Consider the following 26561-nt stretch of genomic DNA (forward strand, 5'->3'; position numbering starts at 1 on the left):
AAAAGCAGGAAACATGCAGCCTAAATGTTAATTGGCTAATCAGAACCTCAAAATTGAAAGTTATTTGTACTTCAAAGGCAGCGACAATGTCTGTGAGGGATATGGTGAAAAGTCCCTCCTATAAGACAGTATCTGACAAGGAGAGCTCCTTTGCCAGTATCTGAACATATGGCAAAGCAATGTTTTTCCAGACTTCTTTGTGCTGGCAGGGATTGGCCTCCTAGTAACTTGGACTTTTGTTTGTGCTGCAGAGAAGATGAATATTCCACATAAATAATTATAATTTATCTTCTCATTGAAGAAACATAAGCTTGGAATTCAGTGCTGTTTTCTTGGGTAAATCATCAATTTTAGAAAGAAGTAGAATTAAGTTTTCTCTATTTTTTTGCAAATAAATTGCTGGTACAAAACTAATAAATTTTGTAGAGGTTTGCCTTTCACATGAACATGTATTTTTTAGGTTGAAACACTTCATTTTTCTCTTTATGCTGTCTTTACTTTGTACTGTTTTTCCCCTGAAATATCGTTTGTTTAAAATTCTACATGTTATTTTCCTTTTTAAAACACAGTCAGTAACTCAAACCCTTTAGAAGGTGTTAGCTAAAAAATGCCACTGATTCGAAGTTTTTAATTTCATTTTTAAACATACTATATTTCACACATAAGTAGGGTGAATTTCTTCAACAATCAATACATAAAATCAAATTTTTTTATTAGCTGAAGGCTTCTTGTAAATTATTTATCAGATTTTTTTTTTTTTTTTTTTTAATATATGAGTGAACTGAAGCCCTGAGGGCCAAGTGGTAGGATCTTCCCTAAGGTTAAAGAGAAAGAGTTTAGGGCTGCAGATGGCCTCTTTGAAAATGAGCACATTCTGCTTGAATAAGAGTGGAGGTGGGTATTGTCCTGTCACTTTTCCCCTTCATAGGGGTAACTGCTTGTGCTCCAGAGTCCTGCCTTGTATCCTAGCACAGTCTAGTGATTTGAGAAAGTTACTCTGTGCCCAGTGTCCTGTATGTAAACTGGGAATAGCAGCATTGTCAGACCCCAAGAGTAGCTACAAGGGTAAAGTACCATGTGGGCACCACACTAGCAGGGACCAGGGCAAAGCAGCTCTTGTGCTTCTTGTTTCCTCAAACCTCAGCCCCTTGGCTTCTACTTCATCTACCAATTTCTCCCTTTCATTCTACTCTTTACTCCACCCCATCTACCCCCCCCCCCCCCCGCTTTTTTGGTCTCATTCACTTCTCTGCCTCATTTTAAATCCATTCATTCTTCAACTCACCTTTACATGTAAGCCATCACCAGCAATGGGTGAATTTTACCTTCTCAAATTTTCTCTTAACTTTGCCTTTCTTTCCTCTCTTGTCACTACCTCCCTTGTTTAATCTGGTTATACTTTACATTTTACTGTTACAGGAGTTGTTTTAGGGCACTGATCTATTTTGGAATTCTCATTGTAAAAAATCCTTGAATGGTTTCCCCCTGCATGTAAAGTAATAAATGACTACCAGGTCTGACGTCCGTGAGCCCAGCATTCTCTTCCAGCCTCATCTCTAATTCACCCCTCTCCTGATTTCTCAACTTTGGCTGTATGTCAGAATCACTGAGGGAGGTATTTAAAAAACCCATGCCGAGGTACACCCCTGACCTATTCAATCACATTCTCTGTGGGAGGAATCTAGGTATCGGGCTGTTCTTTAAAGTTCACCAGGAGATCCCAGTGTGTAGCCAAGTTTGGGAACCTGTCTTGGAGCACATTGGCTTTATCATACTCTACTAATTATAGTCTCAGCATACTTCATCAAAACTTCTAGTGGTAGACCACAAGCTCTTTCAGGAAGGGAAATACATCTTACAAATACAAGTTGGTTTAAAAAAAAATCAGCTAAAAAATCAGCTAAAGATCTATCGTAGTATCTTGCACATAGTAGAGGTAAATTCCTAAGCCTTGCCAATAGCTGTATTTCATACTGCCCCACTGCTGGGCTTCCTGATTGCTTCCCTCCTGCAGAGCTATATTCCACAGCATCTGGGTGTCCTTACGTAGTTGCGGTAAGCTATGTTTTGCATACCTTTCAGTCTTCGCAGACTGAACCCTCTTCTTTCATCTTTCATCGTTGTATCTCAGCCTAGGACAACTAATCTGCCAATGGAGAGCGAGCAGAAGGTGTCAACAGAACAGGATAGGAGCAAGGCTAACTCTCAGTTTAGGTGGAGCCTCAAAGGTATTGGTAAAAATTAGGTTAGATTATTTATAGATGTTCTCTGCAAATTCTTGAATTTAGGACTCTTGAAAATTGAATTTTGGGGATTTAGATTTATTTCACTATCTCTTCTTTTTTCTTTATTATGTTGTTTTATTTGTTGCTTATGAATTGGAAACCCTTCATACGGCTTTTATTTCTAGATATTTCACTAAAGTTGTTATCTATCACATCAGTTAATTTATGATAATGATTTTTCCAGTTAGGGTATCTGTTTGATAAGAGTTGGACTGAGGGAGAGAAGGTGATAATCATTTTCATTCATTGATTTCTAGGCAGTATATGTGCTTCATTGACCTCAGTTTGAATTCTCTATTATAATTTAAAAGAAAATTATTTCAGTAGATGTTATATTTGATGTATCAAAAATTGGACTTTTAATTACAATTTTTTAAAATAAATTTATTTTATTTTATTTATTTATTTTTGGCTGCATTGGGTCTTCGTTGATGCTCATGGGCTTTCTCTAGTTGTGGCGAGTGGGGGCTACTCTTCGTTGCAGAGCATGGGCTTCTCTTGTTGCACAGCGCAGGGCGGGTGGGCTTCAGTAGTTGTGGCATGCAGGCTCAGTAGTTGTGACTTGCAGGCTCTAGAGCGTAGGCTTGGTAGTTGTGACACATGGGCTTAGTTGCTCTGTGGCATGTGGGATCTTCCAGCCCAGGGATTGAACTCGTGTCCCCTGCATTGGCAGGCGGATTCTTAACCACTGCACCAGCAGGGAAGTCCCAAATTACAATTTTTAATTGAGTGGAAAACTCTCATAAATGTTCCTGTTTTGATCTGAATAGTATGCTTGAGTGACATACTAGTGTCAGTGTGTATCCATGTCTTGCCATATTACCTCCCAAGCAGATACAGTCTCCTGTGGAGAATGGTAGTCAGGAAGGATTGCAGGAGAGAGATCTATCTCATAATGGTTCAGGAATAGTATCTTCACACCAGATCCTGTAGGGCCAAGAAGATACATGTAGAACTACATGGTAGTCTTTTAACATGAATGACATTTTGATTTCATCATAATACTGTTAGCATCTCTAGGCTTGGTATCTCTCATTTATCAATTTCATATGATTGCCTTAAATTTTTATGTGTATGTGTATCATCTTAACAATTGGCAATCAGTAAGCTAGCAGAAAGTAAGTGAGGGTAACTCATTTTTGAGCTTAACCATTGTTTTCCTTCAGTATAATTTTAATATGTTAATATAATACAATAAGAGCGTTAAAAAAATCTTTTTTTTAAGCACAGATTTGTCATCACAGACTCAATTTACAAACTTGATTAGTTTTGCTATTATATTAGCTTTAATATAAAGTTTATCCAAAAGAAGCTGTATTTTTTTTATGGCACCCTGAATTGTCACATTAGATCAGTTAATTTTTTTTTTTTTTTGTTATCAGAGGCTTTTTTGCTCAGTGGTTAACCACAGGAACTATACTATAAATGACTCATTTAATTCGTTAAATATGTCATTCACTCATCTTGAATGACATAAAAACAGTGGAATCCTGGAGCTAGGTTGTATTAGCTCATGGGAGCTAATTGTCTATATGGAATTTACAATAAAAATATTGTATATTTTATTATTATTTATAAGTTACATGCTACACATCTTTTATATCATTAAAATTTACAGTAACCTTATGTATTTATTTTTTATGAGACAGCTGTTAAACACTTACCAGTATACAACTATAAGCCTTGGTGATTAAACCACTTCTATTTGCACTGGATGCTCATGTGTTTGCAGACTGTTTAAATTTGTATTGTATGAGCTCTTCTTCCTGTTTTTTTGCATCTTTAAACTCAAAATCCAAAACTGTTGGAGGTCGCATAGTTAACAGCTTTATTGAGATATAACTCACACACCACACAATCCATTCATTTAAAGTGTACAATTCAATGTTTTTAGCATATTCACAGGGTATAAAAATATCACCACCTAATTTTAGAACATTTTTGTCCCTTCTAAGAGACACTTGTACCCATTAGCAGTCGATCCTCATTCTCTCCTCTTCCCAAGTCCTAAGCAACCAAGAAAGGACTTGAGGACACGGGGAGGGGGAAGGGTAAGCTGGGATGAAGTGAGAGAGTGGCATGGACATATACACACTACCAAATGTAAAATATATCTATGTAAATTTGCCTCTTCTGGAGTCATATAATATGTGTTTTTTTGTGTGTCTGGCACTTTTACTTATTTTGATATTTTCCAGGTTCTTCCATGGCATAGCATGAATCAATATTTCATCTCTTCTTATTTCTTTGTATAGTTTTTTTTTTGTATAAACACACTTTGTTTATATATATTCATCAGTTCAGGGACATTTGAATTGTTTCCACTTTTTTGGCTATTATGAGTATGCTGCTTTGTTATGAAAAATATATTTTATGTGAATGTATGTTTTCAGTTCTCTTGAATATATACAAATGTGTGGGCTTGTTGAGTCATTTGGTAAGTCTGTGTTTGATTTTCCAGGTTACTGCCAAACTTTCCAAAGCAGTGGCATTATTTTGCATTCCCATCAGCAATGCATGAGGGTTCTAATTTTTCTATATCCTCACCAATATTTATTATTTTTGATTATAACAATCTCAGTGAATGTGAGGTAGTATCTTATTGAGGTTTTGATTTATATTTCCCTAATTACCTATGATGTTGAGCATGTTTTGTTGTGCTTTTTTGCCATTTGAACATCTCTAGAGAAATGTCTGTAAGACATTTACCAATTTTTAATTGGGTCATTTTTCTTTCTATTATTGAGTTGCAAGTGTTTTCATGTATTACAGATGAAAGTCTCTTATTAGACATATGATTTTCAAATATTTTCTCTCATTTTTATGGGCTCTCATTTCACTTTTTTGATTGTATCATTTGCAGCATGAATTAAAAAAACATTTTGGTGTAGTCCAATTTATTAGTTTTTCTATTGTTGCTTTTGCTTTTGGTATCATAAGTGAGAAGACCTTGCCTTACTAAAGATTAAAAATATTTACTCCTGTTTTCTTGTAAGTTTTAGCTCTTATGTTTAGATAGATGATCCATTGTGATTTAATTTTTGTGGTGTGACATAGGGATTCTACTTCATTCTGTTGCATTAGGTATGCAGTTGTCTCAGCACCACTTGTTGAAAAGACTATTCTTTCCCAGTTGCATTATCTTGACACTCCTGTTGGAAATGAATTGAAAATAAGTGTAAGGATTTACCTCTGGAAGCTCAGTTCTAACCCATTGATCTATATATCTGTTCTCATGCCAGTACCATGCTATGTTTATTACTTTAGATTTATAGTAGGTTTTGAAATTAAGAAGTGTAAGACCTCCAAATTTCTTCTTTTAAAAGACTATTTTGTTTTTTCTTAATATTTTGCAGTTACATATGAATTGTAACTTGTCAATTTCTGCAAAAAAGCTAGTTAGCTTTTTAATAGCAATTGCATTGAATCTGTAAATTATTTTTTGGAGTATTGCCATCTTAACAATATTAAGCCTTCTGATCCATGAACATAGGATGTCTTTACATTTATTTAGATGATTTTAAATTTCTTATAATGTTTTGCAGCTGTCAATGTTCAAGTTTTGCACTTTTTTGTTAACTATAACTTAGTTAAATCTAAATTAATACCTAGTATTCTGTTCTTTTATATGCCATTATAAATATAATTATTTTTCCTAATTTATTTTTGGGTTGTTCATTGCTAATGAACAGAAATACAACTGATTTTTGTATATTGATTTTGAATGTTAACTTTGCAGAATTCATTTATGAATTCTAAATTGTTTTAGTGGATTCCTTAGGCTTTTTTATGTATAAGATTATGTCATCTGCAAAAAGAGATAGTTTTATTCCTCTTTTCCAATCTAGGGGCCTTTTCTTGCCTAATTGCCCTGACTAGAAGCTCAAAATACGTGTTAAGTAGAGTGGCTTGAGAAGACATTCTTGTCTTGCCCCTGTTCTTAGAGGGAAAACATTCAGTCTTTCACCATTAAATAAGATATTTGTTGTGGGGTTTTTTAAGATGTCCTTTATCAGATTGAGGATTCCTTTCTATTCCTAGTTTACTAAGTTTTTGCCAGAAAAGTATGTTCCTTTTGTCAAATATTTTTCTGCATCTGTTGAGGTGATCATATGCTTTTTTCCCTTTACTCTATTAAAATGGTTTATTACATTAATTCATTTTCTTGAGTTAAACCAACTTGGGATTATCCTACTTGGTTGTGGTATATAATAATAATTACTATATATATGATTGGAATTTGTTAGTGTTTTGTTGAAGATTTGTATATCTATATTCATAAAATATATTTGTCTGTAGTTTTTTTCCTTGTGATGTATTTAGTTTTGATATAAAGGTAATCCTGGCCTCATAGAGTGATTTCAGAAGTGTTTTCTCATCTGTTTTTCTGATAAATTGGCCATTATTCCTTGAATGTTTAGTCCAGTAAAACCCTCTGAACCTGGGCTTTTCTTTGTGAAAGCGTTTTTTCATTACTAATTTTGTATCTTTACTTGTCACAAACCTATTCAGATTTTCTATTTTTTTAGTCAATTTCAGTAATTTACATCTTTCTAGGAATTGTTCATTTTATGTGGTTATTTGATTTGTCAGCATACAGTTGTTTATAATATTTTTAAACCCTTTTTTATTTTTGTCAGGTCAGTGGGGATATTTCTTTTATTCCTGATTTTAGTAATTTGAGTCTTCTCCCTCTTTATTTGGAGCAGTAAAGCTAAAGTTTTGTCATTTAAAAAACTCTTTCAAAGACTACTCTTTGAATTTACTGATCTTGTTCATTGTTTTCTATTCTCTTTTATTTGTTTCTCCTCTTTTTAAATATTTCCCCCTTTTGCTTCATTTTACTTCACTCTTTTTCTGCTTACTTAAGGTGGAAAGGTAGGAATCTGATTTGAGACTTTTCTTATTTTTTTGGCCATCCAGTTTTATTGAGATATAATTGAAATGCAACACTATAAGTTTAAGGTGTACAGCAGAATAATTTGACTTACATACATCATGAGATGATTACCACAATAAGTTTAGTAGACATCAATCATCTCATATAAATACAAAGTAAAAGGAGAAAAATAATTTTTTCCTTGTGATGAAAACTCTTAACAACTTTCATATATAACATACAGTAGTGTTAATTATATTAATCATGTTGTATATTATATCCCTAGGACTTATAACTGGAAGTTTGTACCTTTTGACCACTTTAATCCAATTTCCCCTACTCTTACCTTTCTCTTCAAGTAACCACAAATCTGATTTCTTTTTCTATGACTGTTTGCTTTTTGCAGTATGACTGATCTATAACATTCTGTTAGCTCCCAGTGCATATCTAGTGATTCAGTGTTTCTATACATTACAAAATGATCACCACAATAAGACTAATTAATATACAAAGATATTACATTGTTATTGACTATATTTCCCATGCCATACATTTCATCCCTGTGACTCATTTATTTTGTAACTGGAAGTTTATACCTGTTAATTTCTCCCGCCTATTTCACTCATCCCCTATGCCCTGTCCCTCTGGCAACCATCTCTTTGTTCTCTGTGTCTGTGACTCTGTTTCTGTTTTGTTATGTTTGTTCACTTGTTTTGTTTTTTAGATTCTACATGTAAGTGAAATCATACAGTATTTGTCTTTCTCTGAACGATTTCACTTAGCATAATACTCTCTAGGTCATCCGTGTTGTTGCAAATGGCAACATCTAATTCTTTTTTATATCTGGGTAATATTCCATTATATATATATTTCTGTTTTTCTGCCAATACCATGCTGTTTTAATCTCTGTAGATTTGTAGTATAGTGTGAAGTCAGGGAGCCTGATACCTCCGACCCCATTTTTCTTTCCCAATATTGCTTTGGCTATTTGGGGTCTTTTGTGTTTCCATACAAATTTTAAAATTAATTGTTCTAGTTCTGTGAAAAATGCCATTGGTATTTTAATAGAGATTGCATTGAATCTGTAGATTGCCTTGGTAGTATGGTCATTTTAACAATATTAACTCTTCTAGTACAAGAACACGGTATCTCTTTCCATCTGTTTGTGTCACCTTTAATTCTTTCATTGACGTCTTATAGTTTTTGGAGTACAGGTCTTTTGTCTCCTTAAGCAAGTTTATTCCTCAGTATTTTATTCTTTTTGATGCAATAGTAAATGAGATTGTATATGGTGTTAAAGAACGTTTTTGTTTCATTCTTTTACATGTAGCTGTCCAGTTTTCCCAGCACCACTTACTAAAGAGACTGTCTTTTCTCCACTGTGTATTCTTGCCTCCTTTGAGGTAGATTAATTGACTATAAGTGCGTGGGTTTATTTCTGGGCTGTCTGTCCTATTCCACTGATCTATGCTTCTGTTTTTATGCCAGTGCCATACTGTTTTGACTACTGTAGATTTGTAGTGTAGTCTGAAATCAGGGAGTGTTTACTGTTGGCCAATAATTGTAAGCCATTTCCAATATATGCTCCCATAGCACAACTTGTACCTTCTGTACTCTGATACATATTACCTGTAGTCAGTTGAATAATGCCTGCCCAAACACTTCAAATCCCAATTCTGGGAATTTGTAAAAGTTACTTGGGGAAGAGAGTCTTTGAAGATGCAATTAAATTAAGGATCTTGATAGGAGGAGATTATCCTGGATTATCTGGTCAGGCCCTACATTCCCTCATATAAGATGGGTCCTTGTAAATGAGAGACACAGAGGAGAAACACATCAAAGAGAAGTCAATGTGATATGGCCTCAAGCCATGAATGCCTGGCAACCTCCAGAGCCTGGAAAAGACAAAGAATGGATTCTTCCCTAGAGCTTTTAAAGGGAGGCCAACTCTGTCAACATCTTGATTTTGAACTTCTAGCTTCCCGGACTATGGGAGAATAAATTTGCTTTTTTTTTTTTTTTTTTAACATCTTTATTGGGGTATAATTGCTTTACAATGGTGTGTTAGTTTCTGCTTTATAACAAAGGGAATCAGTTATACATATACATATGTTCCCATATCTCTTCCCTCTTGTGTCTCCCTCCCTCCCACCCTCCCTATCCCACCCCTCCAGGCGGTCACAAAGCACCGAGCCGATATCCCTGTGCCATGCGGCTGCTTCCCACTAGCTATCTACCTTACGTTTGTTAGTGTGTATATGTCCATGCCTCTCTCTCGCTTTGTCACAGCTCACCCTTCCCCCTCCCCATATCCTCAAGTCCGTTCTCCAGTAGGTCTGTGTCTTTATTCCTGTCTTACCCCTAGGTTCTTCATGACATTTTTTTTTCTTAAATTCCATATATATGTGTTAGCATACAGTATTTGTCTTTTTCTTTCTGACTTACTTCACTCTGTATGACAGACTCTAGGTCTATCCACTGGCATTTTTCACAGAACTAGAACAAAAAATGTTGCAATTTGTATGGAAACACAAAAGACTCCGAATAGCCAAAGCAATCTTGAGAACGAAAAAAGGAGCTGGAGGAATCAGGCTCCCTGATTTCAGACTATACTACAAAGCTACAGTAATTTGCTTTTTTGTAAGCCATCCATTTTGTGGTAATTTGTTACAGAAGCTACAGGAAATTAATATATAGCCATAGCAATGATCTGTTTAATATTTTCTCTACTAGACTGAAAACCACAAAAACCTGGGTTATCTGTCTCATACACTTTGATAACTTCAGCACCTAGCAGAAGAGGGCTTGGCAGTAGTTGGTACTTTCAGGATACGTGCTGAAGGAATGAATTCATAGGCTATGATCCCTGCATCACTCATAGTTTACTAACTGTATGAAATTACTGTATTTTTGGTTATCTGGCAAAGGAACTGAGAGGAAACTCTAAGTTTTATTTCTGAGAGAAAAGATGAAGTTTTGAGGGTAGTTTTGCTAGTCTGTGGACTTAGAATTTGGATTTCGAGCCTAGGAAGAGTGGATGCTCTCTGAGGAGGAGGGGGTGGGCCAGGAGAGCTGGTGGGTGGACATCTGAAATGGTGCTTCCCTGACACTATCCTCTAAGTTTCAGCTAATTTCCAGGCTGGCCACTGCTGTGATTCATGCAGCTTCCCTGTCCTCTCAATGCAGATTGGTCTTGCATCATAAGGCAATGAAAGATTATCCATGGAGCCCAGTGTAGAAAAAGAGATGGCTCAAGATGTTAAAGGAGAGAAGTCAGAAAGGTCTGAAACCTAGTGAGGAACCACATGCATCACAGATAATTTGTGAGGGAGCACTTCAAATTTAACAAAGGTGGAATGCCTGGCTGTTTGGCCATATATAAATCTTAATGTGTATAGTTATTTGAATATCCTGCTTTAGGCACTGCTGCTACTGAGGCCTATTGTAAACCAGAAGAAATAAATAAATAAAATAAAAACCAAACTAACAAAAAGCATCAGGTGATTTGCTTTCAGTTCTGCAGTAAGCTCAGTCTGCTGGCACTACTGTTCAAAGAGGCTTTTGCCATTTGATTCATTGACTGCGTAATGATTTTGCTCAGGTTAATCATCTTGTGTTGTATGCCAGCATTTATGGAGCTGTCATGTTACTTCAGGTTATGCCTCAAGGTCTAAGAACATTGTGTGAGAGTGTGTGTGTGAGTGTGTGTGTGTATGTGTGTGTGTGTGTGTGTGTTTGCAAGTAGGAAACCCTTTCATTTCAGAAATGAAAATGCATCTACTGTGTTGTCAGCATTAGACTAAGGGACAGATGGGCTAAAGTTTAAAAACGGGAGCTCTAGAGAGTATGTAGGTGTTAACTTTGGATCCTCCACTCAGAAGTAGTGAATTCATTCATGTGGCAGCCATGTAAGATTAAATTTATGTCTTATCTTATTCCAAACTTATTATTTATTCTTCTCAGTCATGTACGGAAACTTTTGGCTCTTTGCTGTCTTTCCCACTGCCATGACTTATCCCCTGCTTCAGCTCCCACCCATGTCAAATTCTGTTTCTTGCATGAAGTTGCTTCAGTAAAAGGTGACATCTTTATTCTCTGAACTCCCCTACTACTTGACTTATATTTTTATCATGATCATCAAAATGGCAAAAGCCACCACTTATTGACTGTTCACTATATGCCAAATATTGGGTTATATCCTTTACATACATTATTTCATTTAATGATTACAGGTCTGCGAAGGAGGCTCTATTATCCCTATTTTACAGGTGAGAAAACAAATTTCGAGAGGTTTAAAAGATTTGCACAAAATACACAACTTCTGAGTGGATGATCCAAAGTTCACACCTAGATCATCTCCAGAGCTCACATTTTTAACCTTTAACCCATACTCTCCCTTAGTCTAATATGGATAGCAGAGTAGATGAATTTTCTTTCCTAGATTGTATGATACTAAGGGTAGAGGTTTCATATTATTTCTTTCATTTCTCTAATCACAATGCCAGTACCCAGGGACACAGTAGATATTGATTAGATAAGAAATCAATATCTAGAAGAAATTATTACAGTAAAATAATTACTGGACCTTAATAATGTATTTCAGAGTAACTTAAGAAAGTTACACTGATGGTTACAACTAAGTCATTTTAAAATTTAAAAGGTGGCATTAATGGGTAAGCGTGATTGACTATGCCAAATATCTTTTTTCTTAAAGTTTGGTATGTAAATAATATATAAAATGAGATATTCAATCATAATTTTTTGAACTTTACTATCTAGATGATTTGGATCAGTTTATTAAAATGTTTTTGTCTAATGAACTTTCTGTGTCAACCTTATATGTTAAATACATATTTCCATATTTCTTTATTAATCTTGTGCCTTTTTTTTTTTTTTTTTTTGGCTTTGTTTCCAGGATGGCGTAGGGGTAGATGAGAAGCTATCTTTGCGGCGGGTAGCTGTGGTTGAAGATTTCTTTGACATTATCTATTCAATGCATGTGGAAACAGGGCCAAATGGAGAACAAATTCGGAAACATGCTGGACAAAAGAGAACTTACAAAGCAGTAAGTTAAAAAAACAAAAAAGGAAAAGAAAAAGGCATGCATTTTGAAATTTGATATTATATGCTTATTAAAGATGGGTTAAATAGCTATGAGTGTTCTATCTTCAACATAAATTAGACTATATCGTGGTCACACTCAACATTTAAACTATTATTATTGAATTCTATTTTGGTTGTATGTTCACTAAGTCTATTGCATATATTGCTAGAAACCTGTTTCTAGCATCATCATTTTCTTTTCTTTAAATGTGCATAAAATGTGGTAGTCCCAGTCAAATGCCCGCAAATGGGAAGATTAGTTGTGTTATATATTCAATATATAATATGTGTTCAAATCATAATATATAAATTATCTACTGGAACATATGAACTTTTGTACTACCACTATTGTCTTAACAGTCCTTCCCCTTCAAAACATATTAATGTGTTCAGTTTCTTATTTAATACTTATAGTCACATGAATAAGAAAATTTTATGTGCTTTTCTTATGTTACCTTATATTAAATACATTTGCCCTGAAGGGTATGCCTTTCTTAATTTTCCAGTATAAGTTATCTAAAAATATGTGTTATTTTCATAGGCCTAGTGCCCTTGAACATTTAAAAATGAAAATATATAATGCTTTTATTGTAAGTTATCTAGAAAACAGATGTAACTAACTGTTAGATATTGAATATATATTGTCAAAATGGAGTTATATATTATTTCTAAAATTCTTAATTATACTTACTGTTTGATCTAGACACTTTAATCTAGTTTTTTATTTAATTAAACACTTTATGAAATCATCTTACTATAGATAATTCATCCTTTCTAGGAAAATTGAAGAGTAAATTATTCTTTTCCAATATGAGCAAAGTGTACATCAGAAATACTTTATCAGCAATCAGAATAATATCCTTTTTTAAAATTCTTATTGAACTTTGCTTTTGGCTACCTTTATATTAACTGTTTTCAGCTATATTTATACACAATATCAGTCTGGATCCATTTTTTTTTCAGATACAGAAAAATGTGTGAAATGCTCAAAGTTTCAAATACAGGTACATATGTTTGAAAATTAGCTACTGAGCATAAGAAATAGCTTCTTTTCCATAACTATTTTTTGCTATATCTCCAGGTTCATATTGAATCTTTATAGTTGCATAATAACCCCTAATACATGTTGTATTTATCTCTCCTTCTCTATGGTTTTGTTTCTTGGCTGTTTCCAAATTGCATGGTTTGTGGGCAGGCACTATTGTAAGTTTCCTTACATAACTCTGCCACATAAACTTTCTTTTGACTTACATATCTGAGGAGACATCTTTATCATAACTAATGATAATGACCTAGCTTCTTAAGATACTTTTGTGTAGACTAATGTTACTGAACATACTCATTTTGCCTGCCTCCTAAGCCAGGGTTGTATCTCTGGATACTAATAGGGGAAAAAACTGTATATTGATCTACTAATATCACTAACTGTGTACTCTTATGATAATTCATTTTCACAAAATAGCTACCTAAACTTGATAGGACTTTGTAAGGTAGGAATACATAAGTTCAGTTGTATTCAATGAAAACAAACCAACAAAAAACAAGTGGCTTCACCGTCAGGAGTAGTGTGGCAGCCAAATCTGTTTAGGTGCCAAAAGCAATTTAAAGTGATTTAATCTTTGAAATCCACTTATTAGAGACCTTTAATTAAAAGAGAAATATGACATAATCCCAAGTCTCTCACCCGGTGTTTTCCTAAATGCAATGTAGAGAATCTGATCCACTGCCATAATGCATGCTAAACACTTCCAATAAATTGGTAAACACATTTCCAACATATATCATTTTGCATTAACGTTTTGAAGATGTTTTCTGCATTTTGGGGTAGGGCTGGATACCAACTTTGAATGTATAAATAGTATCTGAAACATCATCCATTCCCTCTTGAGAATGTCCTATCTGAAGATTCTTTTCTTTCCCAAGTTTATTTTTTGTTTCCGCATCTAAAGTAGTCTCACCTTTTCCTAATATCATGAAGGTTTCTTCTGGCCTCACTTTCTGCCTTCTGGTATTTCTCAACTGAATCCTAACTAGAAAACATTTCCATTTTATGGAGTAATAATAGATTGTAGGAAAAAAAAGAAAAAAACACTGCTGCATTGCCAGCAAAACTGTGCACATGACGCCACAATGAATTTAATTCTAATGTTAATATAAATGTTCAACTAATGGGGCATAAAACTAAATGCAATTTGAAATGAAATGGTGTAGTGCTATTAGGGCCCTAGACTGTTGGGTCAGAATTTAGTTCTCAATACTAATGCTGGAATTGGCTAGTCACTGGTAGAATTAGCTAGATACCTATCGCAGTTATAATGGTTCCCATTAAGATTAATATTTTTTTCCTACTTCTAACACATTAGCTCATAGAGCATGCATGATTATTGACTTTCTTTTTCTCCCTTATCCTACATGGCCAAGAAACCATACTTATACAACTAATCATTAAAACGTGTCATTTTGTCTTAATAATATTACCAATAGATTTAGCGGTCATTTTATTTACTTTGCCTTTTTTGCAAATCTTTCTATGTTTTCACTCTGCAGGAAATGGTGGTCCTTTAATATTGGATTAACTTTTGAATGCTATTTGTTTTTACCTATCTGCAGTATATCATTCCTTGAAATATCTAGTCGTTATACAACTTAAATTTTATTGCAATCTGATGTGACTAGAGAAAAAAATTGGAGGGTGTATATTCTGTTACTCATGAGCTCTTTTTAAAAATCCACATAAAATGACACATTTTAGGAATATGTAAAGGCTATCATAAGTAATTTTTTTTAGTCATTGTTGAATTCTAGTGTCTTTCAGGTCTTTTCTTCCCCCCTTCATTTGTCCCTGTGTATATATTAACCTTTACTGGTGCACTGAATGTGTTTCCTTCAATATTTTTGGTTGATTATCTACATTAACAGTGGAAAAGAAGTGTGAATCATTCAGGTATCACTTATATTTGAACTTAAGTATATCTTTCTACTGAAAATTGAATGCGAGTGTGCTTAGCAATTTGGAAAGTGACTTCAAAATTAATGTGGTAACATTGTTAAAAAAAAAATCATGAATGCAGGAAGTTGTCTTCCAGTCCTTAACTTTTCTCAGCTATTGTCTGAATTCTACCTTCAGGGAATATATGACTCTTCTCTAGTTGTCTTTTATGTCTTGCATTTCATCACAGGCTAAAGCACAGCTGCCTTTCCATAAAGGTTTCTTCAGTTATGGTCCGATTAAAGATAAAGTTTCAAAACTCTTTCTTGCTACATGTAAAATAAAAGTAACTGGTGGAAATCCAGGAACTAGCAGGGAAAGTCAGTGTTTTCAGTGGAGAGAACAGTCTGCATATATATGTGTATATGTACACACACACACACAACTTGTGGTGTGATACAGTAAGTTTACATGTATTACTCACATACATAGCTGCCAATAATTACGTTCATTTAATTCCGAGTGGAGAGCATATGCTATAGCTAAAAGAAAATAGGCTAGAAGCCAGACAAACTCAGTTTCAAATTTCAAATCTAGTACTTCCTATCTGTGTCACTTTTGGCCAATTATTTACTTTTTTTCTCCTCCTGTTTAGAGGGAGATAATGATATGCATGGTGTGGCAAAATAAATGAGTTAATATGCATAAAGTGCTTTCCTTATGGTCAACTTTTGAATAATGTTTTTTCTCCTTTATGCAATCACTAGTCATGTTCCAGGTAGAAGGACAAACGGGACAATCAACATAGTTCCATCGTTGCCCTAATTATAATTATGGATGTAATTTCCTCTGCTTGCCCCAATGCCTCCGTGTTGGGAGAGAGATGAATAGTAATAACTTAGGCATTCTCTTATGTGCATCTTATAAATGTCACTATCGCTGGCAGTCCACAGTGTAACTGTTTTACAAGCTTTGACCGGGCTGAAGGGAAGCATGGAAAAAGCCAGGTTACCTGTGTTTAGGAGCTCTCCTGCTAGATGAAGTTTATGAGAATTTCAGTTATTTCATTTGTTTTTACCCAAGTTTCAGTCTTACGTTAATTTTAAATTGCTTTTCTGAAAAATTTTAAAACTGGATCTCTTTAAAAAATTGCTTTCAATATGAATAGAATATTCCTTTCCAGGGACATGCTGTAGAAAAATAATATATTAGGCAGAATGTCTGTATCCCTACTCTGAATGTTAAAAAGGAAAAGTCTTTATTCTAGCAGGCCTACAACTCTTAACCTTGAAACTTCAGTTAGTGTCATTTTATCCTGTTCTGTTTTATTAATATCTATTGGTTCGTTGTCTCTACTGCTAAATGGGGTTTTTTAACTTGCACCATTTGGGCTAATTTGCTATATCAAATTTCCCAGAATTCTTGTCAACTTAGAATGAGGCAAATGACCAAAATTTGCAGCCATTGTGGTGTGAAAAAAATAACACTAAATTAAAACTCAAAAGTTCCTAGCAATTAATTTACCCTCTTTTTGACTTAGGCCACAGTTTTTGCACATATAAAATGAGGGGGCTATATTTCTGTTTTTTTTCCAGCTCTGAAGGAATTACAGCAGTTTTCATGGTGTGTATGGAGCCATTACTGTGGAAGGGGCACAAGGAAAATAGTAACCAAAGTGAGCAAATAGGTTGGCACAAGAAATGTTCAAACATAGGGAAATGCCTCCTGCTCTTGGAAAAGTAGATTGGCTGATGAGCAAAGCAGAGAGATAGAAGATTTTGGCTTCATAATCATCTAGAGAGCTCTCCTATAAATAATAATGATGATGGTAATAATCACGAAAATGATCTGTAGTCATTAGACTTCCTATATCTAGGATTTAAAAATAGTGATATAAGAAGAAAGGCCATAAAAATGACTCTCAAGTGTCAGCAGATTTTCACTGCTCTCCATTTTTGTTAAAAATTTTGCAGTAATCTGAACCATGTTGTCAACGGATGGCTACTTAAGTTATAATGTGATTTTAAGCGACAGTGCAACAGATGTGACCACACCTAAAATTTTGTTGTAAACATAAATGATCCTGTGAACATCAGTGTTGCTTGTCTTATAGTCCTATAGTCTGAGACACTGTTGAAATAGGGGGTTATATCTATTTCTGTGATTAGCACCAGGAACGCCGTGCTCTCTAAGTACATTTCCCTTCCCTATCACAATTACTCAAGGTTTACAATTAGAATTTAATTTCTTTAGATTAAAGTGTTGACCTATATATCTTTATATGGACTTCAAATATCCTTGGGCAAGAGAAGCTAGAGAATAAATTAGGCTGATAGCAGTCATTGACATTTTGTATGATCATTTTGTAAATGTGTTTGTCTTTCATATCTAGCTGGGTTTAACTCAAGAATAGATAGGAAAGAAATGTGTGACATGCCATACATAGACCTACTGATGTTCCAAGTAGCATAGCATCGTCCTGATTTTTGTGTGAACCCCAGTGTGGCATCATGAGTAATAGCCTTTGGCATGTATCTTATAGAAGTTGAGAACTCATGTTATCAACATGAATTGATATTGGCTCATCAATATCTTGAGCTTTGGCTCAAGATGAGCCAAAATATTGGCTATATTCCCCATATTGTACATCCTTGAGCCTGTCTTACACCCAGTAGTAGGTACCTGCCACTCCTCCACTCCTATATTGCTCCTCCCCCCACAACTGGTAACCACTAGTTTGTTCTCTATATCTGTGAGTCTGCTTCTTTTTGTTATATTCACTAGTTAGTTGTGGTTTTTAGATTCCACACATAAGTGATATCATACAATATTTGTCTTTCTCTGTCTGACTTATTTCCCTTAGCATAATGCCCTCCAAGTCCATCCATGTTGCTGCAAATGGAAAATTTTCTTTTTTTTTTTCTTTATTTATAGCTAGGGTCAAAGTTAAAAAAAGTCTTGTAGTCCCTAATGGTGGGGGACCATGTCTGTTTCTCATATTACTGTATAATCACAGCTTAGTAAAAGAACTGTCTCATGGTAGAGTATTCCATAGATACTCGTTGAAGGAAAAAAATTAACTCGTCTCTGTGAAGTCCTCGCCTTTTTGATACCAACTAAGTAGATGTTACTATAAATAGAGATAATGAAATAAGATCAGAGCTGTAGCCGGTGGCTGTAAAGACCCTGCACTACACAACTCATGTTTACCTTGAACAGCACCCTGGATTTCTGCAATTTTGCAGGCTATGAATAAGGTAACAAAATTATTTAACACAAGTGCTCCCCCCTTGCTTTTCAGGGAAAACTTTGATGCTGCATTAAATTATGCTATCATCTTAGAGGCAGGATATAAACACATCACTTACATTTCCACACATTGGTTTATTTCTTATCAGATGCACACCCATATCCACATATCCCCCCACACACATAATAGGTTTTATAAAGGTGATTATTACTAAATATTGAACAGCTATTAAACACGGTACACATAATATTAAACCTACATTTATGGAGGAAGAGTCTCATTGTTTTAGATAACTAAAAATATTATTCAGACTAAGAAGTCAGATGTGTAAAATCATCTCAGAAGGAAAAAATAAATCAGTGGCATGAGAATTAGAGTTATTAAATAACAATCTTAAAACAGAAGAATAGTGTTCTGCCATTCATCAAAATTGATTTATTTCTTATGTAGGTGTAGTGAGAATTATCACAGGTGAGCAGAGTAACAGTGCAAATCCTGTATACTCAGAACCTTTCTTTTAGGTAGTAGAGACCGTCAAAAGACATAACTCACCCAAACCAGTTTATCACCAACTAATGTCACAAACCCTGTCTTTAATAATTTTCGTATTATTGTGAATAGGTATATTCCTTGAAAGGGAATTAACCTTCTGGAGAAACAGCATTAACTCTTCATGTCCAGCCTGATAAATTGCTACTTCAGTGCACCCTTGTGGTGAAAATGTGCCAATGCAGCTTTTAAAACTACTCGGAAGATTAGTACCTACTAGTGGGTGATTCTTCTTCAGATCCAGAGGTTCCTGGGTACTGTGATGATGTAATAAATAAAATCTCCTGAACTTCTTACAGTATATGCACCTGTATAAATACCTATATATGTATTTAATTGGGATAAAATATAATAGGAAAGAGGGCTAGGACATGGGCTCTTGGTGTGACGTAATAGAAAATGGTGCCAGCTCTGATGTCAGCTAGACGTGGGTTCAAATCCTGGTTAGGTAAGTTCTATATGTGTGACTTGGGTATGTGTTATTTTTAGGGTTGCTTTGAGGCTCATAAATAATGTATGTAAAGGTTTTAACTTAATTGCTTCAAACATATTATGATAGTGAGGTAATGTGATTTAAAAAATATGGCATTGTTTGTGGGGTAACAGATTCTATAAACAGATTTTTCTCTATTAACTAGATATTGAGAGGTCTATTTCTTTCTTTGTATCATCTGTGATCCCCAGTGGCCCAAGGATAACATGCACCCATGTCTTCATTCATGACTTTTCCAGAATTGAAAGTGTTATTCACTAACTTCATCTGCTGCAATTTTAGTCAGTTCATCATAAGTAACGAGTGACAAGCCTTTACCTGTTTTTTATGTTTATCTGCTCTACTCCTCATCCTCCTCTCTACCTTCATTTTTCTGGGAATGTCCTCTCCCACATCACAGCCGTATTTGAGCATTGCTCTGTTCCTTAACCCTAGCAATCGGAAAAGAGGTGAATCATGAAAGAAACAGATTTTGAGAATTTGGAATTTGGACCAAGAAATTTCTGTCTTGGTGTGTTTTAATTCTTCAGTGGAGAACATACGAACGTGATATCTTTTGTTATATGTATCCATTAGTTTGCATAGTTATTTGTGTAGTCTAAAGCAATATTTCTCAAAAGGGCACTATAGACTTTGGGGTCAGACAGTTGGCATTGCCCCAAGTACTCAGAGCTTTATCCTTAACCCCTGGGGTCGAAGTTCCAGCAACACAAGTCGCAGTTATTCCGTTTTCAAAAGTCACCTTGTTACTGAACACAAGTTCATGCGCCCAACACGTGGTGAGGCCAAATAAACCAAAACGTTGGAGTTGGGAGCACAGAAAGGTTTATTGGAAGCCCATGCAAGGAGACAGGTGGCTCGTGCCCCAAAACCCCCAAACCCCTGGAAGGGTTTCAGTAAAGCACTTTTAAAGGCAAGGTGGGGGAGGGGTGTGGTTAGTTGTTGCAAACTTCTTGGTGTCGGATTCCTTTGTTCTTGTAGCGGTCCACTTAGGTCAGGTTACGATGTTTCTGCAAACCTCCAACAAGACAAATGCTCTGCTCTGCTCTGCAACTTTTTATCTCTATATGAATGGACTCTTAAAGGTCAGCTTATCCTTGAGGATAGGCTATCCTGTATATTTCAGGCTATAGGCAACTTTCTTTTAGTAAAGGCGCAGGGCCAGCATGACCAAGCACCGGCAACAGAGCACAAAGGTTAACGTAAAAGGAGCAGATCTAATATGGAGCCAGATTTGTTCTTCCCTATTGTAAGCTCTAGAGTACAGTAAACACACAAGTTGAGAGCTGCTTTCTAAAGGAAACCATGTGGCTAGTTCTTTACTGGGCATCTCAGAAAAATGTTTTCATTATTTGCGAGTTGTGGAGCAGTTGAACAATCCAGACAATGAATTCTGCATCCATTACCTCATTATTACCATCTCACAGACTCTGCAGTTTTCACACACATATGAGGGTTGTGCGACTCACTGCACTCCCTAGAGAAGTGAAGACTAACCTTCTCCAGTTTTCTTTTTTCTGTACATCTTTATTGGAGTATAATTGCTTTACAATGGTATGTTTCTGCTTTATAACAAAGTGAATCAGTTATACATATACATATGTTCCCATATCTCTTCCCTCTTGCGTCTCCTTCCCTCCCTCCCACCCTCCCTATCCCACCCCCCTAGGTGGTCACAAAGCACCAAGCTGATCTCCCTGTGCTATGCGGCTGCTTCCCACTAGCTATCTGTTTTACGCTTGGTAGTGTATATATGTCCATGCCACTCTCTCGCTTTGTCACAGCTTACCCTTCCCCCTCCCCATATCCTCAAGTCCATTCTCTAGTAGGTCTGTGTCTTTATTCCTGTCTTACACCTAGGTTCCTCATGACATTTTTTTTTCTTAAATTCCATATATATGTGTTAGCATACGGTATTTGTCTTTCTCTTTCTGACTTACTTCACTCTGTATGACAGACTGTATGTCCATCCACCTCATTACAAATAGCTCAATTTCGTTTCTTTTTATGGCTGAGTAATATTCCATTGAATATATGTGCCACATCTTCTTTATCCATTCATCCAATGAGGGACACTTAGGTTGTTTCCATCTCCTGGCTATTGTAAATAGAGCTGCAATGAACATTTTGGTACATGACTCTTTTTGAATTATGGTTTTCTCAGGGTATATGCCCAGTAGTGGAATTGCTGGGTCATATGGTAGTTCTATTTGTAGTTTTTTAAGGAACCTCCATACTGTTCTCCATAGTGGCTGCACCAATTCACATTCCCACCAGCAGTACAAGAGGGTTCCCTTTTCTCCACACCCTCTCCGGCATTTATTGTTTCTAGATTTTTTGATGATGGCCATTCTGACTGGTGTGAGATGATATCTCATTGTAGTTTTGATTTGCATTTCTCTAATGATTAATGATGTTGAGCATTCTTTCATGTGTTTGTTGGCAGTCTGTATATCTTCTTTGGAGAAATGTCTATTTAGGTTTTCTGCCCATTTTTGGATTGGTTTGTTTGTTTTTTTGTTATTGAGCTGCATGAGCTGCTTATAAATTTTGGAGATTAATCCTTTGTCAGTTGCTTCATTTGCAAATATTTTCTCCCATTCTGAGGGTTGTCTTTTGGTCTTGTTTATGGTTTCCTTTGCTGTGCAAAAGCTTTGAAATTTCATTAGGTCCCATTTGTTTATTATTGTTTTTATTTTCATTTCTCTAGGAGGTGGATCAAAAAGGATCTTGCTGTGATTTATGTCATAGAGTGTTCTGCCTATGTTTTCCTCTAAGAGTTTGATAGTTTCTGGCCTTACATTTAGGTCTTTAATCCATTTTGAGCTTATTTTTGTGTATGGTATTAGGGAGTGATCTAATCTCATACTTTTACATGTAGCTGTCCAGTTTTCCCAGCACCACTTATTGAAGAGGCTGTCCTTTCTCCACTGTACATTCCTGCCTCCTTTATCAAAGATAAGGTGACCATATGTGCGTGGGTTTATCTCTGGGATTTCTATCCTGTTCCATTGATCTATCTTTCTGTTTTTGTGCCAGTACCATACTGTCTTGATTACTGTAGCTTTGTAGTATAGTCTGAAGTCAGGGAGCCTGATTCCTCCAGCTCCGTTTTTCGTTCTCAAGGTTGCTATGGCTATTCAGGGTCTTTTGCGTTTCCATACAAATTGTGAAATTTTTTGTTCTAGTTCTGTGAAAAATGCCAGTGGTAGTATGATAGGGATTACATTGAATCTATAGATTGCTTTGGGTAGTAGAGTCATTTTCACCCTGTTGATTCTTCCAATCCAAGAACATGCTATATCTCTCCATCTGTTTGTATCATCTTTGATTTCTTTCATCAGTGTCATAATTTTCTGCATACAGGTCTTTTGTCTCCTTAGGTAGGTTTACTCCTAGATATTTTATACTTTTTGTTGCAGTGGTAAATGGTAGTGTTTTCTTGATTTCACTTTCAGATTTTTCATCATTAGTGTATAGGAATGCAAGAGATTTCTGTGCATTAATTTTGTATCCTGATACTTTACCGAATTCATTGAGTAGCTCTAGTAGTTTTCTGGTAGCATCTTTAGGATTCTCTATGTATAGTATCATGTCATCTGCAAAGAGTGACAGCTTTACTTCTTCTTTTCCAATTTGGATTCCTTTTATTTCCTTTTCTTCTCTGATTACTGTGGCTAAAACTTCCAAAACCATGTTGAACAATAGTGGTGAGAGTGGGCAACCTTGTCTTGTTCCTGATCTTAGTGGAAATGCTTTCAGTTTTTAACCACTGAGGACGATGTTGGCTGTGAGTTTGTCATATATGGCCTTTATTATGTTGAGAAACGTTCCCTCTATGCCTACTTTCAGGAGGGTTTTTATCATAAATGGGTGTTGGATTTTGTCGAAAGCTTTCTCTGCATCTATTGAGGTGATCATATGGTTTTTCTCCTTCATTTTGTTAATATGGTGTATCACGTTGATTGATTTGCATATATTGAAGAATCCTTGCATTCCTGGAAAAAACCCCACTTGATCATGGTGCATGATCCTTTTAATGTGCTGTTGAATTCTGTTTGCTAGTATTTTGTTGAGGATATTTGCATCTATGTTCATCAGTGATATTGGCCTGTAGTTTTCTTTCTTTGTGACATCCTTGTCTGGTTTTGCTATCAGGGTGATGGTGGCCTCGTAGAATGAGCTTGGGAGTGTTCCTCCCTCTGCTATAGTTTGGAAGAGTTTGAGGAGGATAGGTGTTAGCTCTTCTCTAAATGTTTGATAGAATTTGCCTGTGAAGCCATCTGGTCTGGGGCTTTTGTTTGTTGGAATATTTTTAACCACAGCTTCAATTTCAGTGCTTGTGATTGGTCTTTTCATATTTTCTATTTCTTCCTGATTCAGTCTTGGCAGGTTGTGCATTTCTAAGAATTTGTCAGTTTCTTCCAGGTTGTCCATTTTATTGGCATAGAGTTGATTGTAGTAATCTCTCATGATCTTTTGTATTTCTGCAGTGTCAGTTGTTACTTCTTTTTCATTTCTAATTCTATTGATTTGAGTCTTCTCCCTTTTTTTCTTGATGAATCTGGCTAATGGTTTATCAATTTTGTTTATCTTCTCAAAGAACTAGCTTTTAGTTTTGTTAATCTTTGCTACCGTTTCCTTCATTTCTTTTCATTTATTTCTGATCTGATCTTTATGATTTCTTTCCTTCTGCTAACTTTGGGGTCCTTTTGTTCTTCTTTCTCTAATTGCTTTAGGTGCAAGTTTAGGTTCTTTATTCGAGATGTTTCCTGTTTCTTAAGGTAGGATTGTATTGCTATAAACTTCACTCTTAGAACTGCTTTTGCTGCATCCCATAGGTTTTGGGTCTTTGTGTCACCATTGTCATTTATTTCTAGGTATTTTTTGATTTCCTCTTTGATTTCTTCAGTGATCACTTCGTTATTAAGTAGTGTATTGTTTAGCCTCCATGTGTTTGTATTTTTTACAGATCTTTTCCTGTAATTGATATCTAGTCTCATAGCATTGTCGTCGGAAAAGATACTTGATACAGTTTCAATTTTCTTATATTTACCAAGGCTTGATTTGTGACCCAAGATATGATCTAACCTGTAGAATGTTCCATGAGCACTTGAGAAAAATGTGTATTCTGTTGTTTTTGGATGGAGTGTCCTATAAATATCAATTAAGTCCATTTTGTTTAATGTATCATTTAAAGCTTGTGTTTCCTTATTTATTTTCATTTTGGGTGATCTGTCCATTAGTGAAAGTGGGGTGTTAAAGTCCCCTACTATGACTGTGTTACTGTTGATTTTCCCTTTTATGGCTGTTAGTATTTGCCTTATGTATTGAGGTGCTCCTATGTTGGGTGCATAAATATTTACAATTGTTATATCTTCTTCTTGGATCTGTCCCTTGATCATTATGTAGTGTCCTTCTTTGTCTCTTCTAATAGTCTTTATTTTAAAGTCTATTTTGTCTGATATGAGAATTGCTACTCCAGCTTTCTTTTGGTTTCCATTTGCATGGAATATCTTTTTCCATCCCCTTACTTTCAGTCTGTATGTGTCTCTAGGTCTGAAGTGGGTGTCTTGTAGACAGCATATATATGGGTCTTGTTTTTGTATCCATTCAGCCAATCTGTGTCTTTTGGTGGGAGCATTTAGTCGATTTTCATTTAAGGTAATTATCGATATGTATGTTCCTATTCCCATTTTCTAAATTGTTTTGGGTTCGTTATTGTAGGTCTTTTCCTTCTCTTGTGTTTCTTGCCTAGAGAAGTTCCTTTAGCATTTGTTGTAAAGCTTTTTTGGTGGTGCTGAACTCTCTCAGCTTTTGCTTGTCTGTAAAGTTTTTAATTTCTCCATCAAATCTGAATGAGATCCTTGCTGGGTAGAGTAATCTTGGTTGCAGGTTTTTCTCTTTCATCACTTTAAATATGTCCTGCCAGTCCCTTCTGGCTTGCAGAGTTTCTGCTGAAAGATCAGCTGTTAAACTTATGGGGATTCCCTTGTGTGTTATTTGTTGTTTTTCCCTTGCTGCTTTTAATATGTTTTCTTTGTATTTAATTTTTGACAGTTTGATTAATATGTGTCTTGGCGTATTTCTCCTTGGATTTATCTGTATGGGACTCTGTGCTTCCTGGACTTGATTAACTATTTCCTTTCTCATATTAGGGAAGTTTTCAACTATAATCTCTTCAAATATTTTCTCAGTCCCTTTCTTTTTCTCTTCTTCTTCTGGAACCCCTATAATTCGAATGTTGGTGTGTTTAATGTTGTCCCAGTGGTCTCTGAGACTGTCCTCAGTTCTTTTCATTCTTTTTTCTTTATTCTGCTCTGCAGTAGTTATTTCCACTATTTTATCTTCCAGGTCACTTATCCGTTCTTCTGCCTCAGTTATTCTGCTATTGATCCCATCTAGAGTATTTTTAATTTCATTTATTGTGTTGTTCATCATTGCTTGTTTCATCTTTAGTTCTTCTAGGTCCTTGTTAAATGTTTCTTGCATTTTGTCTATTCTATTTCCAAGATTTTGGATCATCTTTACTATCATTATTCTAATTCTTTTTCAGGTAGACTGCCTATTTCCTCTTCATTTGTTAGGTCTGGTGGGTTTTTATCTTGCTCCTTCATCTGCTGTGTGTTTTTCTGTCTTCTCATTTTGCTTATCTTACTGTGTTTGGGGTCTCCTTTTCGCAGGCTGCAGGTTCGTAGTTCCCGTTGTTTTTGGTGTCTGTCCCCAGTGGCTAATGTTTGTTCAGTGGGTTGTTTAGGCTTCCTGGTGGAGGGGACTAGTGCCTGTGTTCTGGTGGATGAGGCTGGATCTTGTCTTTCTGCTGGGCAGGTCCTCGTCTGGTGGTGTGTTTTGGGGTGTCTGTGGGCTTATGATTTTAGGCAGCCTCTCTGCTAATGGGTGGGGTTGTGTTCCTGTCTTGCTAGTTGTTTAGCATAGGGTGTCCAGCACTGTAGCTTGCTGGTCGTTGAGTGAAGCTGAGTGCTGGTGTTGAGATGGAGATCTCTGGGAGATTTTCGCCGTTTGATATTATGTGGAGCTGGGAGGTCTCTTGTGGACCAGTGTCCTGAAGTTGG

At 35.6% G+C, this 26561-nt stretch overlaps 1 protein-coding gene across 10 annotated transcripts in view; it reads left to right on the forward strand.

Annotated features, from left to right (window-relative positions):
- NOL4 (nucleolar protein 4) overlaps positions 1 to 26561 on the forward strand; it is a 395149-nt gene that overhangs the window by 89977 nt on the left and 278611 nt on the right. For 7 of the 10 annotated variants that reach the window (XM_029226153.1, XM_029226084.1, XM_029226112.1 and 4 more), the window contains exon 2: positions 12080 to 12229. Coding sequence is in view for 6 of the 10 variants with exons in the window: in XM_029226084.1 (XP_029081917.1) it covers positions 12080 to 12229 (150 nt within the window). In the remaining 4 variants the exon portion in view is untranslated. Of the gene's footprint in view, positions 1 to 12079; positions 12230 to 13230; positions 13272 to 26561 lie in introns of all 10 variants that reach the window. The other 3 variants (XM_029226147.1, XM_029226123.1, XM_029226139.1) reach the window with 1 other exon arrangement.

The sequence above is a fragment of the Monodon monoceros genome, unplaced genomic scaffold (genome assembly GCF_005190385.1).
Source record: "Monodon monoceros isolate NGI ecotype Baffin Bay Population unplaced genomic scaffold, NGI_Narwhal_1 Super_Scaffold_1, whole genome shotgun sequence".
Taxonomy (NCBI): domain Eukaryota; kingdom Metazoa; phylum Chordata; class Mammalia; order Artiodactyla; family Monodontidae; genus Monodon; species Monodon monoceros.